This window comes from Salvia hispanica, chromosome 3 (genome assembly GCF_029641045.1).
Source record: "Salvia hispanica isolate PSC_SH4W2 chromosome 3, Shi_PSC_v1, whole genome shotgun sequence".
NCBI classification, from domain to species: domain Eukaryota; kingdom Viridiplantae; phylum Streptophyta; class Magnoliopsida; order Lamiales; family Lamiaceae; genus Salvia; species Salvia hispanica.
In genome coordinates, this window is record NC_142694.1 from 13,146,135 (window position 1) to 13,160,594 (window position 14,460).

General features: G+C 37.7%; 4 protein-coding genes and 1 non-coding gene across 8 annotated transcripts; 3 read left to right on the top strand and 2 right to left on the bottom strand.

Annotated features, from left to right (window-relative positions):
* The first annotated feature begins 55 nt into the window (after positions 1-55).
* On the top strand, positions 56-4,297 carry LOC125211527 (organellar oligopeptidase A, chloroplastic/mitochondrial-like). 2 transcript variants are annotated; one of them, XM_048111359.2, is made up of 17 exons: positions 56-300; positions 398-565; positions 634-757; positions 862-938; positions 1,049-1,192; positions 1,280-1,510; positions 1,594-1,684; positions 1,755-1,876; positions 2,031-2,138; positions 2,214-2,459; positions 2,551-2,696; positions 2,908-3,025; positions 3,097-3,256; positions 3,352-3,383; positions 3,536-3,601; positions 3,756-3,827; positions 3,959-4,297. In XM_048111359.2, exons 1-17 carry the CDS (start codon positions 193-195, stop codon positions 4,043-4,045), a joined length of 2,100 nt encoding a protein of 699 aa, XP_047967316.1. In that variant the 5' UTR covers positions 56-192; the 3' UTR covers positions 4,046-4,297. The 2 variants fall into 2 exon arrangements, 1 of the variants encoding a protein (XP_047967316.1); XR_016136964.1 differs by lacking the exons at positions 3,536-3,601; positions 3,756-3,827; positions 3,959-4,297 and having other exon boundaries at positions 2,908-3,005; positions 3,352-3,389.
* On the bottom strand, positions 4,206-5,806 carry LOC125211531 (GDSL esterase/lipase At5g22810). The gene is made up of 5 exons (XM_048111369.2): positions 5,514-5,806; positions 5,304-5,434; positions 4,984-5,217; positions 4,648-4,903; positions 4,206-4,537 (listed from the first exon to the last, which is right to left on the bottom strand). The coding sequence occupies exons 1-5, from the start codon at positions 5,749-5,751 to the stop codon at positions 4,344-4,346; spliced, it is 1,053 nt and encodes a 350-aa protein (XP_047967326.1). The 5' UTR covers positions 5,752-5,806; the 3' UTR covers positions 4,206-4,343.
* Positions 5,807-7,768: 1,962 nt separating this feature from the next.
* On the top strand, positions 7,769-14,314 carry LOC125211530 (UDP-D-apiose/UDP-D-xylose synthase 1-like). Of its 3 annotated transcripts, none has more exons than XM_048111368.2 (10): positions 7,769-8,150; positions 8,504-8,596; positions 8,691-8,798; positions 9,353-9,467; positions 9,552-9,685; positions 9,784-9,885; positions 9,964-10,056; positions 10,172-10,307; positions 10,387-10,502; positions 12,638-14,314. In XM_048111368.2, exons 1-9 carry the CDS (start codon positions 7,881-7,883, stop codon positions 10,497-10,499), a joined length of 1,164 nt encoding a protein of 387 aa, XP_047967325.1. In that variant the 5' UTR covers positions 7,769-7,880; the 3' UTR covers positions 10,500-10,502; positions 12,638-14,314. The 3 variants fall into 3 exon arrangements, with proteins under 3 accessions (XP_047967325.1, XP_088923264.1, XP_047967323.1); XM_089067138.1 differs by having other exon boundaries at positions 12,642-14,314; XM_048111366.2 differs by lacking the exon at positions 12,638-14,314 and having other exon boundaries at positions 7,770-8,150; positions 10,387-10,738.
* Positions 12,289-13,018, bottom strand: LOC125211533 (uncharacterized). The gene is made up of 3 exons (XM_089067139.1): positions 12,893-13,018; positions 12,688-12,769; positions 12,289-12,510 (listed from the first exon to the last, which is right to left on the bottom strand). The coding sequence occupies exons 1-3, from the start codon at positions 12,905-12,907 to the stop codon at positions 12,380-12,382; spliced, it is 228 nt and encodes a 75-aa protein (XP_088923265.1). The 5' UTR covers positions 12,908-13,018; the 3' UTR covers positions 12,289-12,379.
* Positions 13,377-13,573, top strand: LOC125217279 (U2 spliceosomal RNA). The gene has a single exon (XR_007175693.1). It is a non-coding gene; the product is annotated as a U2 spliceosomal RNA (small nuclear RNA).
* Positions 14,315-14,460: the final 146 nt, after the last annotated feature.

A 14,460-nucleotide genomic window follows, 5' to 3' on the forward strand; every position in this document is an offset into this window, starting at 1 on the left:
GCTTCCACTTGTCAATAACAATACAAACACAGTAAATCCAATATCCAATATCCAAAGAGTCAAAGCCGGCGCCTCTTTCAAAATTAATCAATTTAAACTATAGTAGTAGGAGTACTATTTTGGAAATCAAGGTTGATCAATCCTCAATTTCATTGACTCACCTTCAAATTTTGCTTCATCAAACTATCTTCGATGGCAGCAGTTGAGAATCCATTGCTGCAAGACTTCATTTTCCCGCCGTACGATGTGATAGAGCCTAATCACATCTGCCCCGCAATTGAAGCCTTGCTGATCGAACTCGTGAGTTGCAATGTCCTCTCATGTTTTGGTCAATTCTCATATGCTACCCAGTACACGATTCACATATTTTGGATTGTACGTTGATCTAAAATTTTAGGAGAAGGATTTGGATGAATTGGAGAAAACAGTGAAGCCGACATGGCCAGGACTGGTTGTGCCTCTCGAGAAGATTATTGATAGGTTATCAGTTGTTTGGGGGATTGTGAATCATCTCAACTCTGTCAAGGATTGCCCTCAGCTCAGGGCTACAATTCAACTAGTTCAAGTATGTGATTCTTGGTTTGTTTTGGTGATTTTTTCCTTCTTTTTTACTTATGTTCATATCATTTGCAGCCAAAGAAGGTTGGGTTCCAGCTGAAATTAAGACAGAGCAAGCTCATATACATGGCCTTCAAGGCCATCAGAGACTCTTCAGATTGGGAAAATCTGAGTGATGCACGCAAACGAGTAGTTGACTGTGAGCTTGTTTGGGGCATTCTTTGAATGATGAGTCTTGAACCTAGCTAGTGCTGTTTTGCATTTGAACCTACCTTGATTCATTGTTACCTCTATTTTATGCAGTGAAATTGAAAGAAGCAGTTTTGTATGGAGTTTCTCTCGAAGATACCAGTAGAGAACGTTTCAATGAAATAGAGCAGGTGCTCTCTTATAAAGAGAAAATAGGATATCATCTGTTTATTTGGTTATGTTTGTCAGAGAAAATGCTACACAAATTTCTGTTAATTGAGGTTATACTCATCTAACTCAGGAGCTGGAAAAACTTGCTCAACAGTTTGAAGAAAACATTCTAGATGCTACAAAAAGTTTTGAAAAAGTTATTACAGATAAAAAGGAATTAGAAGGCTTGCCTTCAACCACCCTTAGTATAACTGCAAAGACAGCCATTGACAAGGTATCAGAAGAGTGACAAGACTTTCAAGTTTTAGCAGATTCTGCTCTTAATTTGATAGCATTTCATACATGTCCTTTTATATATCAGGGATATGAGAATGCCACAGCTGAAGATGGTCCTTGGATAATCACGTTGGATGGCCCAATTTATCGATCTGTGCTGCAACATGCTTGCAACAGATCACTGAGAGAGGAAATTTTCCGTGCATATGTGACTCGTGCATCGGATGGACCTCTGAATAACACACCTATTATTGAACGTGTTCTGGAACTCAGATTGGAGAAAGCAAAACTTCTTGGGTTCAAGAACTACGCTGAGGTACTGATGTAGCTAGAATGCTTGGTTGACCCATTTTTGCTGTTATTTTCTCGAGTAAGACTGAAACAGAATTCAAATATTAGGTAAGTTTAGAGATGAAAATGGCCACTGTTGATAAAGCAAAGGATCTTATATACAAGCTTCATGAGGCTTCTTGGGGTTCTGCCATTCGTGGTGAGTAGATTCAGCTTGTCATGTTTTGCAACGAGCGCTTTTTCCTGATTGGTTTGATACAATTCTTTAGACTTGGAAGAGCTACGAGATTATGCTAGAGAGAAAGGTGCTCAAGAGGCAAATGATTTGAATCAATGGGATATTAACTTCTGGAGTGAAAGGCTTCGAGAATCAAGATATGACTTCGATGAGGTTGGCTTCTCTTCCACATTTCTGTCAAATTTACCTTAAGATTTCAAGCCTACTTAACTTCCGAGGCAGGATATGTTTTACGCAGTGTTTAAATGGGAATAAATCAAGTGGTTAGATCTTTGATCTATTTCCTTCAATCTCTCAACTTGTGCAGGAAGAGTTGCGCCCTTATTTCCCATTGCCAAAGGTAATGGAAGGACTATTCAACCTGACAAAGAAGCTATTTGGGGTAGACATTGAACCGGCTGATGGCACAGCTCCGGTAAAGCTTCTTAAAACTCTTGAACTTGCTTTCTACTTATGGAGGCAGAGCATTTTATGCATTGCAATTTGAAAGGTCTGGAATAAAGATGTCAGCTTCTACCAAGTGAAAGATTCTTCAAATGCTCCCATTGCATACTTTTACTTTGATCCATACTCTCGTCCCTCAGAGAAACGTGGCGGTGCATGGGCTGATTTGGTTGTTGGTAGGAGTGGTGTATGTTCAAGTGACAATACCCGTCCCCGGTTGCCAATCACAAATATTGTTTGCAATCTTACTCCACCAACAAAGGATAAGCCAAGTCTCATGACCATACGCGAGGTACAATGACTGCTAGGCCTCTTGTAGTTTAGATTCCATTTAGAGGGTCACATTTTCTTTTGACATGTTAATTAACCGCTCAGTCAATTAGGTTGAGGCAGTATTCCATGAGTTTGGCCATGCACTTCAGCATTTGCTGACCAAACAAGATGAAGGCTTAGTGTCTGGCAATCAAGGGATAGAATGGGATGCTGTGGAGATCCCTTCTCTATTTATGGAGAACTGGTGTTACCAGAGGTGAAAACACTTCTCCCTTTCTTTCCTTATCTATGAGCCATCATGGGCACTTTTAATTAGTTCGTCTATATCTATGACCTATCAATACAAAGTTAATGCTTTTTTTTAATCAGTTCGTCTTGGTAGTTCATAGATTCAAATGGCTAATGCTTTTTCCAGTAGAGTTTTTAGCCTTACTAATTCATGAAAGCATTAACAACGTTGGTTGCAGGGAAACCATATTGGGCATCGCCAAGCATTATGAAAGTGGAGAACCTCTACCAGAAAACACATCCTTAAGAATTCTTCGGGCAAGGACATTTAGGGCAGGTACCCTACTGCTTCGTCAGGTAAAGAGCGTGTTTGTGTTGTTACACCTTTGCATTTTAATCAATAACTTGACATGGTATGGGATCTGCAGCTGCGTTATGCTTCTGTGGATTTGGAACTACACTCAACCTATGTTCCAGGTGGACTTGAATCTATATATGACGTGGATCAAGAAATTGGTAAGAGGACTCATCCTATTCCGTTGCTGCCAGAAGACAGATTTCTTTGTAGTTTCAGTCATATCTTTGCAGGTTAGTATGCTTGTTTTGGTTTGTGTCTGATACGGCCTCAACATCTTATTGTGTTTTACAAAAATTTATTCTCATTGAACGTTCAATTTTTTCAGATAAATACGCAGCTGGATATTACAGTTATCAGGTAATTGGATTCATTTGTGGATGTTTTGAGTGGTATTTTTTGGTAATAGTCCCTCCCTATTAACAATTACAGGATAAGTGCTTGGTACTTAAATAATAAAATCAGATTGAAACATTTCTCACTCACTTCCAATCAAATGTTTTTGTGTCCAGTGGGCAGAGGTAATATCCGCGGATGCTTTCTCCGCATTTGAGGAGGCTGGGTTGGAAAATGATCAGGTGAAGTATTCCATACATATATAGTAGCTAACTATGCCAGGTCCTTAATTTCTGGCAATCTTCTGTCTTTAAGTTCTGAAAGGTATTTATCATATGCTGCATGAATACATACGGACACCATGTCTGATAAGCTCCATAATGTGTGTTGTGACAGTCTCTTAGAGAAATGGGCCGTAAATTTCGTGAAACCATTCTTGCCCTTGGAGGTGGGAAGGCCCCAAATGAGGTATTTGAACAAACGGTTTCATTAGTTTTTACTGGGAAACTCTCTACTTATGTATGCTGCCTTCACATAATTGGACCATTTATCTCTTCTAAGTCCTAATACCCTTAAACACTCAACACTGAATATATCAGGTCTTCCTGGAGTTTCGAGGTCGTGAACCAACACCTCATGCGTTTCTTCGCTACAATGGCTTGTTGCCCACCATTGCTGCTACGTGATGTTCACAGTTTCTCACACATCAGTAAAGCGTGGAGGTTAACTTCACAGTACACATATTTCAAGACCAGTATCATGTGGAAAATGCATAATGGTACAATTTTATTATGCATAAACTGGTAGCTGCACGAACAAGGATTTTATACACCAAATACATGTAGATTAAAACAGATTACACTCCCAGTAGTAGTAGTAGTATTTATACATGAACAACACACAATACTTACGACCAATACAACAGTCGGATTATAACTGCCAACTTAGTAAAACAGTCTTGAAATAGAAAAAATATGTTTCAAATTAGGAGATGAGAGAGAGGCCAGCAGTCAGCAAATCATCAGACAAAATCTTGTTAGCAGCATCAGTGGGGTGAAATCCATCCCAGAAAACATATTCACTTGCATTCCTACATGTTCCTACCGACTCTGCATTGCACAGAATAGATGTCTCCACCAATCCTGTCCCACAACATGCCTTTCTTGCTTCAAAGAAACCTGAAAATATATTATAGAACACTAATTTTATTTTCTCCACGTGTTCAAAGAATAGTATTAGATCTCGTGTTTTAGTATTATAAAAGCGTGTAGCCCCTACAAGTGCTCACCGTAATCAGTAGGGCGCGTGACAAGGTCATGAAGAGGCTGGTAGATATCCAAAACTACAAGATTAAGACCAGATAGCTTGGTCTGCAGTTTCTGGGAAGTGGAGTTGAGCTTTTTGTTGAATGAAACTGCCACTTTATTGAACTTTTCGACACATTCGTTACTGTCCTCGCCAAATATGGTGATAACTGCAGGCACACATCCAAGTGGTGGCAACGTTGTCACTCCAATCTTTCTTGCTCCCAAATTGTACAGCTCCTAAATTCATAAGCACAGTTTATTTATTATCTCATGTGTATGGCTAGATCTGTGTGTTTCAAGCATCAGAAATTGAAAACCTGCACAAATTTGGTGTAAGACTGCAACAGAATGTCTATGAATTGAAGTGGAGTGTACTTTTCGTATAAAAGAGGATTAATGTAGTAGTTCTGAACAAAATCACTGCTTCCACTGCTAAGGAAATGTATCGATCCGTTTATGATGGATGAAGCATTGGATTGTCCCACGAGTGTTGCAAGCTTCTTCTGGTAATCTTTGTATAGCTCCACCTGTTTGCTCAATGGGATCGTTTCCTATGTAGGAGATCAAAAACTCGACGAAGTCAGATTGTTTTTTTCTTTTACGTCAATAGACCATGAAAATTATTCACTATGCTTACATAGATTTTTGCAGTGGTATCATAGTAGCCTGATGAGCCAGAGGCAAAGTTAGCCCCAATCAGGAGATGCTTCCCATTGGCTTGCTTGCTGAGGTAGGCAGGAGGATACGAGGTAAAACCGAGGTTCTCAGCTGCATTGTTAGTAGGAAAAACAGTTGTTTTAGTCTGGTGACAGAAGTAATTGATTTAGGTGGTTATGGAAATTGTTACCAGTGTAGTCGGAAGCAAGCTTTCCGTTACAGAATCTACCGGTTGGTTTGTGTTTGATGAAGTCTCGCCCGTAAGGAGGGAAATTGGCTTTAACAATAGTTTCAAGATTGTTGTTGTTGCCTACATCAACAACTGAGTCCCCAAATATGAGGAGTGCAGGAACCAAAGGCTGTGCATTTGCAACGGTAACGAGGAAAATGTAGATGATAGTAAAACTTGAGATGTTTTTGATACTCATGTTTCCTTGCAGAGATGTTTGATAAGGAATTTCTGGGTGGTATTTAAAGAGGCCTAATTGGTTGAGATGGCTACATCTAAGATCTTGTGCCACTTCAAAATCCATGCATATCTTAAGTGTGCAAAATAAAATTAAAAGGCTTGTGAATGAAGATGGCATTGTTAGTCAAAAGGTGATTAATTTAAGGAGGGAAGGTAACTAAGTTAAGTGGCGTGTCTTGTTGTGCTCTGCAATGAGCTGGACATGCTTTACCACTATTTCTACTTGTGTAAGATAACTTAGCCATTTCAAGCTGCCAGCTTGAATGAAACAAGTACTAATTTTTACTATACTTCTTTGGGGGAGGTTGAAGAAATTGGAGTGATTAGTTATATAGGGCAAGCTTCATTTGATTACTCTTTAAATAAGTAAGGGCTGTTAGGTGGTGTGTGGGAGTTTCTTGATTCTTTAATGAGATGGTAGGCACCGACATGTTACATAGTTGGAACATATCAAGTCTAGAGAGCTTAGAAACACCCTTCTTGGAGAGATCACAAGACTAAAACATCATCTTCCTTTCTATCTTTACACCTCTTTGTATACTCCAGATTTTTCACAAAATATCAAGTGTTCAGCGCTACAAATGATGGATGGATATTGCATTCGATGAACGTATATTTAGAATAAATCCTATTTGTCACACATAGGGGTGGATCGATACGATATATCGTATCGAAAACGTTGTATCGTGTTTCGTATCAAAAATATCGATATGAACGAATTTCATATCGTTATCGTATCGAAAGTTTCGATATATCGAACTTTCGATATGGATAATATCAATATCGTTATCGTATCGAATACCTGTATATCGAAAAATATAATTTCAAAACTGAAAAATAACACAAAAATTAATAAAACTTCAAAACAATAAAATAAATAGTGTTCGTTTCATATATATATTTTCCAAATATATGAATGAATTAAATGGATTTGTATATATTTATAATTTTAAACTTCAATATGTATTGAATTTCAATATGTTTCGATATAAAACGATATATCGCGATATAAGGAAATTCATATCGTTATCGTATCGAAAACTTACGATACGATATCGTATCGTATCGAAAATTACGATATACCGAAAATTCGATAATTTTTCGATATTTTTCAATACGATACGAGCGATATATCATTTTTTCGGTATTTTTCCCCAGTCCTAGTCACACATATTCAATGGGGTTAGTTTGACTTTTGTTATTGACTTGTTTATTTTGGATGATAGATATGACAAGTCAAGATGTGGTTAGGTTTTAAAACTACCTAAGGAGCATATAATTTGCAGTTTTATTATTTCATGAAAAAAAACTCGGACTTGCGATTGTTTCGAGGGTCCATAAAAAATTATAACTTGCAAAATACTAAATTTTTATGTAACTCGAACAAGGTTGGTTTACATCTCTGATCTAACTAGAATTTGTGCCGTATCATGATCAATTTTCTTCCAAAATCACTTTATTTGTTTCTTAGTATAACTCATTTATTATACAAGTATAGAGTTCATTTAGTGTAATCTCATCATCATCCATCAGGGAACTCGATCCGACAATAATAATACTCCTATTTAAAATTATTTTGTAGTATTAAATTGATCGAAGATTAATTTCGTACTCCATTAAATGATCAGTAATAAATAATTGTCATTAGCATCCCTAACCATCTGCATTAAACTCAAACGTGTAAATGTCATATCAAATATGATTTTACTCAAACCATTTAAACTAAATTCAAACTCAAAAAAATATTCTCTCTATTATGCTTCTTTTACTCACAAAATTTGATAAAAATTTGGGTTTGAGTTTTGCGTAAACCTAAAAATAGGTATTTTTTTTCTTAAAATCCAAAAATGAGATTGATTTTTGAATACTATTGAAGCTAAATACTTATCTTATTTTAAGTTTTAGTGTACTATTGGAGATGGTCTTTGCCGTTATTAATAGGATGAAACTCGAGTACGAATCAACTAAGCAAGAAGTAAAGTTTAGTAGGTCCCACTTCCTGCATATGCCGCAGCGAACAAATCCATAAACCGTAAATCCCCAACATTCTCACGCGCATCATCTTCAATCACCCATCCATCTCAAGCAATGGCGAGCGCTAGCGTAGATCTCGACGGGAATCCGATCAAGCCGCTCACCATATGCATGATCGGCGCCGGCGGCTTCATCGGCTCGCACCTCTGCGAGAAGCTCATGGCCGAGACGCAGCACAAGGTTCTGGCGCTCGATGTCTATAGCGACAAGATCAAGCACCTCCTCGAGCCGTCGTCGCTGCCCTGGGCGGATCGCATTCACTTCCACCGCCTCAACATTAAGAACGATTCTCGCCTCGAAGGCCTCATTCGGCTGGCGGATCTTGTAATTTTCCATCGTTTGCTTCTCTTTATTTTTAGCTGTTCACGAGGTTTGCTTTAGTAGATCCTGCTTAAGTAGGTTTTGCTTAAGATACTGACATTGCACTGGAATTCTCCCGGTTTAATTTCAATGTAGGAAGATATATGATGATAGCAAGTAATTGAAGTGAAATTATGTGCTGCTACTTAAGATCACTATGTAAATTTTAATTTCTTTTTTTGTTTCTTTCTATTTTTCAGTGAATATTCGAAAATGATGATCTCTTAAATCCTCGTCTTGTCTATGTTTGTTTAAATCCATGCGTTAATTCTAATTATTTAACCTAAGCTGATTCTCTATATATTCTGATGTGACAGATCATAAATCTCGCTGCTATATGCACTCCAGCAGACTATAATACGCGCCCACTTGATACAATCTACAGCAACTTCATTGATGCTCTCCCCGTGGTAAGCCTTTCGTGTTATAACCGCTTTGCAATTCGGTTTTCTAATGGAGTATTTTTCAAATATAAAATAATTGGCCGTGATTGTTTTGGTTTAGATTAAATACTGCTCGGAAAATGGAAAACGCCTCATTCATTTCTCCACTTGTGAAGTTTATGGGAAAACAATTGGTTGCTTTTTACCCAAAGATAGCCCATTGCGACAGGTGAGAGTTTGCTTTCATATCCTCCAATACTGAAGTGCCTTTTCTCCACCAGTTTAGATCAAGAAATCTTGTGTCTCATATTTTAAGAATGACTTTGTTTTACCATCATAAAAATATTTAAATTATTATGAGGAGTAAAACATTTTCCTGGAAATCTGAGCTTTGTTTTTGCAACTTTGAGTCAGTTGTAGGTGATGGGAAATGTTGTCCTAACATCTACCATCTGTAGTGCTAGTCAACTCATGGAAAAGTTTTATTGAAAAGCTGTGTAATAATTTTGACGTGGGATCATTGTAATGTTATATGCACAAGTAATTGTGATCAAAGTAGAAACATTATAAAGTTAATAGATAAAACATCCAATGTTGCTCTTCTAGATAAGTTTAGCCAGATGCTAAATGTAAGCTCTTTTCTCATTTGATTGTTTACTATTATGTCCAATTATTTCTGTTCACTTGCTTCTTGCAAAGTGCTTTACCAAGTTATAACCAATGGGGCTGTTCTGTTTTTTGCTTGGATGGATTTTCTGAACATTCACCACCTTCTTGCATCAGGATCCTGCTTACTATGTTCTATCAGAAGATTCCTCCCCTTGCATCTTTGGCCCCATTGAGAAACAGAGATGGTCATATGCATGTGCAAAGCAGTTGGTTGAGAGACTGATATATGGTGAGCAGTGTGTCTATATTTTTGTGGGACATTAGTAAATTTGAAGTGTCATGTTAACTGTATTCTTATATTCTTGTTCTACAGCTGAGGGTGCGGAAAATGGTCTTGAATTTACAATTGTTAGGCCTTTCAACTGGATTGGTCCCAGGATGGACTTTATACCTGGAATCGATGGTCCAAGTGAGGGTGTTCCAAGAGTTCTTGCCTGCTTTAGCAATGTAATATTGTTTTTTTTTTTGTCATGAACATTCTTCCTATTATATACGGGTATGAACTCGTGTCATTTTTCATTTTACTGGTTTTTTTGTCTGCCCAGAATCTCTTAAGACGTGAACCACTGAAGCTTGTGGATGGAGGTGAATCTCAGAGAACTTTTGTTTACATCAAAGATGCCATCGAAGCTGTCCATTTGATGATTGTATGTCTTAATTATGCCTTCTGAATGACGTGTATTACATTTTTTGTGCGAGTGTTGTTAAATTAAATGAATTCTCAGGAAAATCCATCCAGGGCTAATGGTCAGATATTTAACGTTGGCAACCCTAACAATGAAGTTACGGTCAGGCAGCTTGCTGAGATGATGACTCAGGTAAATTCAAACTCGTTTTTTACTGTCAAGCCTTTCCTTGCATGCACTTGTCTTTTCTTTCAGGTGACTTTGGATAATTTTCTTAAAATCTCTCTCCTGTTTAATGCACACACAGGTTTACTCAAAGGTTAGTGGAGAACCTCCACTGGATGCACCTACGATTGATATAAGCTCGAAAGAATTCTATGGTGAAGGATACGATGACAGTGACAAGAGAATTCCTGACATGACCATAATCAACAGACAACTTGGTAGAGTACTCTGTTGTTTTACCAAAACTGGTTCATGTTAGAGATGCTCTTCTCCTAAATTTGTATCTGTGTTCCTCAGGTTGGAACCCAAAGACATCACTGTGGGACTTGCTAGACTCGACTCTTACTTACCAACACCGGACGTACGCAGAAGCTGTAAAGAAGGCTACCTCAAAACCGGCAACGAGTTAAGAAGTATGAAACTGAGATGTGCTGCCTGTTTGTATCTTGTTTTCGAATGATGTATGGTTTTATCTGTGTTTGTGTACACAGTGTTCACTGTAAAGGCTCTCATTAATATGCTCAAGCAGGATCAAAAGAGGAAAAAAGTCACTCAAAGGAGAGGGCAAAGAACCTGTAGTGTCTTGTAATAGACTCTTGGCCAGCTGTGATTTCTGGCTAAATTCTATAAATGGGGAGTTCTACAAAAATGGTTCCACCAATAGGCTAGTTTTTTTTTTGTTCGCCAAAAATGAAAAGAAAACACGGAGGGGAGGGGAAAAACGCATTCTTAGAATGCGTATTTGAGATACGCATTCTTAGAATGCGTATTCTGAATACGCATTCTCAGAATGCGTTTCTCCCCTCCATAAACTTAGTCCAGAATAGAATCGGGGGCAGAAGCATTCTGCCCTCTGCGCGAACTCCAGCCTCCTCTGCGCGAATCCCTTCCAAGAATGCCACATTTTCGGCGGCGGCGGTGGAAGAACGACGGGATCGGCGGCGCGGCGGCGGCGGAGAGGCAGCGGCGCACGGAATTCGCAGGCAAGGAGGCTGTATTCTTCGCGCAGCTTCTGCCCGATTCTGTTCTGTTTGTCGATTTATGAAGGTGAAAAACGCATTCTAAGAATGCGTATCTCAAATACGCATTCTAAGAATGCGTTTTTCCCCTCCCCTCCTGATTTCTTTTCATTTTTGGCGAACGAAAAAGCGCGACTTAGATACGCATTCTTAGAATGCGTATTTCGAATACGCATTCTTAGAATGCGTATCACCCATTTGCAGAAACAAAAAAAAAACTAGCCTATTGGTGGAACCATTTTTGTAGAACTCACCATTTATAGAATTTAGCCGTGATTTCTGATGGTGCATATAGAGAATCGACGAAAGATTGCATTGGTATTTTAAGAAAAGAGAATAAAAAGCACTAGTATGCTTTTTATTTACTTTTCTTGACATATCTGTGCAGTCCTTAACCGACTTTTTATATGTACGATTAGATATCGATGTCTCAGGGTCTATTACACGACCAGCCGGTCTCTTTGCCCTCCAACAAACTTTCTCTTTTGATCATGCTTGAGCATTAGATCCTTTAAAGTGAACACAGTTAAGATTTTGAATGACATGCACATATCGGAATTCCAAATCTTTTATATTGAAAACTGAAGCGAAGTTGCAAAACCTCTTTTTTATTTCACAAAGGCTATGGTTATTAATGAAAATAATTATATAGTTGAGTACCATTTTTTTCTAATAAATATGATATCATCTAAAAGAAACACTTTTGCCTTAGACTATACAGTTGAAGAAGCATCCAAGATATGTATTGATTGCTTTCACAATCAATCACTATTCAACAAAATATACACACAACGATATGCTTAAAAGTTAAAACTAAACAACAACTAACAAATACATAAATTGATAGACAGATCTATATATGTCGGGTAGAAGTTAAAATAAATCCAAATTTTATATCAAAATAAAGGACAAATGTGGTTCATTAAATAAAAAAAATGGATGGTGGAGATTTAACAAATTTGTACTTATTACACACAAATAGGACATTGAAGGGAAAAAAGTCCGAGTGACAGTTGTATTAGTACAAATTACATTTAATTAAACTATCACATGACAGAGAAGTTCAGCTGCTTGATGAGCTTGGCACCATGGCCACTAAGTATAATGTTCATTTTAAATCAATGGCAAAGGTATAATACAATTGACAGATACATATCAATATTCAATTACACACATTAAATACAAAGTCTATGAAATTTTGAAATTAAAATGCATACTCGGAAGGAGTAGCTAGAACTTCAATAAGCTGCCTCATTTAGGAAGAAGGAGTACTACATAATTATGCTTTTTATGACTTTGCGACCCTTACTACACAATTTGTCACGAATTTTCTCTGGGTTGCAGCAAACCACCGTGATCATCACTTGATTTTTGTTCATATCATACACTCGATCTGAAACTTCTATAGTGCAAAATAAAAAGAATATTTGTGTTAGAAATATCACATACTACTAGTGTTTATATTGTGCGTATATAGATGTTGAATATATGTGATGAAAAATTGATGGCATATGTATGTGGTGTGCAAGCAAGCTTGAGTTGAATTTGATGGTGATTGTGATGAGAGAGAGAGACTCACGGGGAATGTCGCAAAGAATTTTCCTGAGCTTGTTGTAGCAGCATGGACACTGGAGATCAACATTCAATGTCATTATTCTCAGCTGCAAACATTCACCAAATCAGTCACCATATTATATATTCCTCATCAGATCAGAAGCACATATATATTTGTAGATATATAACTAATCATGCATGAGTTGAAAAGGGAAGAAGCTGAGGCATACATTCTCAGTTCCCATTCTTTTGGTCTGTTGTACTCCTATTAGTGTATTGAACCTGTATTACAGACAGTGGTTGCAATGATGAATCGCGTAAATATAAGAGTCTCAGACTGCATCTTCAGGCCGGAGCCATGGTCTCTGTGCTCTCCAGGACCAACTGTGTCGACAAGCTGATGCAGTTGATCAAGTCTCACAAAACTAAAATGAATGCCAGATTTCATAGATCGTGCACTCACTGAGGCGTGCTTCAGTGTCTCCAGTAAAACTTTGAATGTTCTTCATTTCCTGCCATCATAGTTTGTGTATTACACTATAGAATAACAACGTTAGAATTGTTGATGTTTCGTTGAGGTTAGGTTTAGATAAGATGTACCGACTGAGTGAGGTTATTGGAATTTTATATGAGTGAGTGTATCCCACATCGAATGCATTAAGGGGAAGTGCATATGACATAGTATAAATTCATGGGCCATTCTATAAAAAACTCATACCTTTCTCGGCCTTTTGGCTAAGATCAAGTGTAGTATCTGTTCTTATCAGTTTAATATCTGATATGTGGACCATCGGTCCACACGATATTAAATTTATATTTTGAGGGGGAAGATCCATCTAAGTAGCTTGCTGCTTGGGTACTTCATGGGTCGCCTTTGCGTTGCACTATTGCATTGGCTAGGCACACCCCACCAATTGCAGTTGAAATTTATGTTTTAAGGAGGATAAAATGCGGAAGTTTTGGAGAAATGCATAACCATCTTTAACAAGTTGGAATGAAAGTGAACAATTCTCGTCTACTCAAAATTACTCTCTGAATGGAGAAAACACTAGCTAGCATTTGAGTTCTTCAGAGGGATGGAGAGAAAGGAATCAGCCACACTGATCAACCAGATGTAGGAGGCGGAGAGCAAGAAAATGCTGAGAGATTATTGAAACTAGTGCTGGGGTACATCGAAGAAGGGATGATGGAGAACGTAGTAGGCGTGGTTGCAATAATGAACCGCATTAATGTAAGAGTCTCGGACAGTAGTCGGACTGCATTTAAGTGAGATGGCTCCAAGAAAACTTTGCACTGATAGAATAACATTTCAGAGAGATTGGCTATGTTACCGCAATTCTTATTAATAGGTGAAGCACTTTAGATGATTAGATGTAGAGGAGCTTATAGAAATTTGTTTTCCCACATGGAATGTATAAAGGAAGGATGAATAGAGCATGTGGAGTATAAAAAGCATGGGCCAGTAAATGGAAAACTAATTTCTCCGCCTTTTTGCTAAGATCTATATGTTCTTATTAGTTTAATTCTCCATCTTGGGCCTTCATGCGTTGCACAATAGTATTGCCCGAGCTCACAGTCACGCTATCATTTATAGTTTAAATGGAGTACTTCTTTTGAAAAATTTAATTGGGCTAATGTTTTACTATGAGTTATTTTTCTTGTTCCATTCTAAACAAATGGGCCAAATGAGGTTTTTAATAGTACTATATATTACAAAAAATTATGACAAGTAGATTGCTTGTTATTTTGACATTCTACAATTGGAATATTGTCCAAGACTCCAAGTTGCGTACTAGAA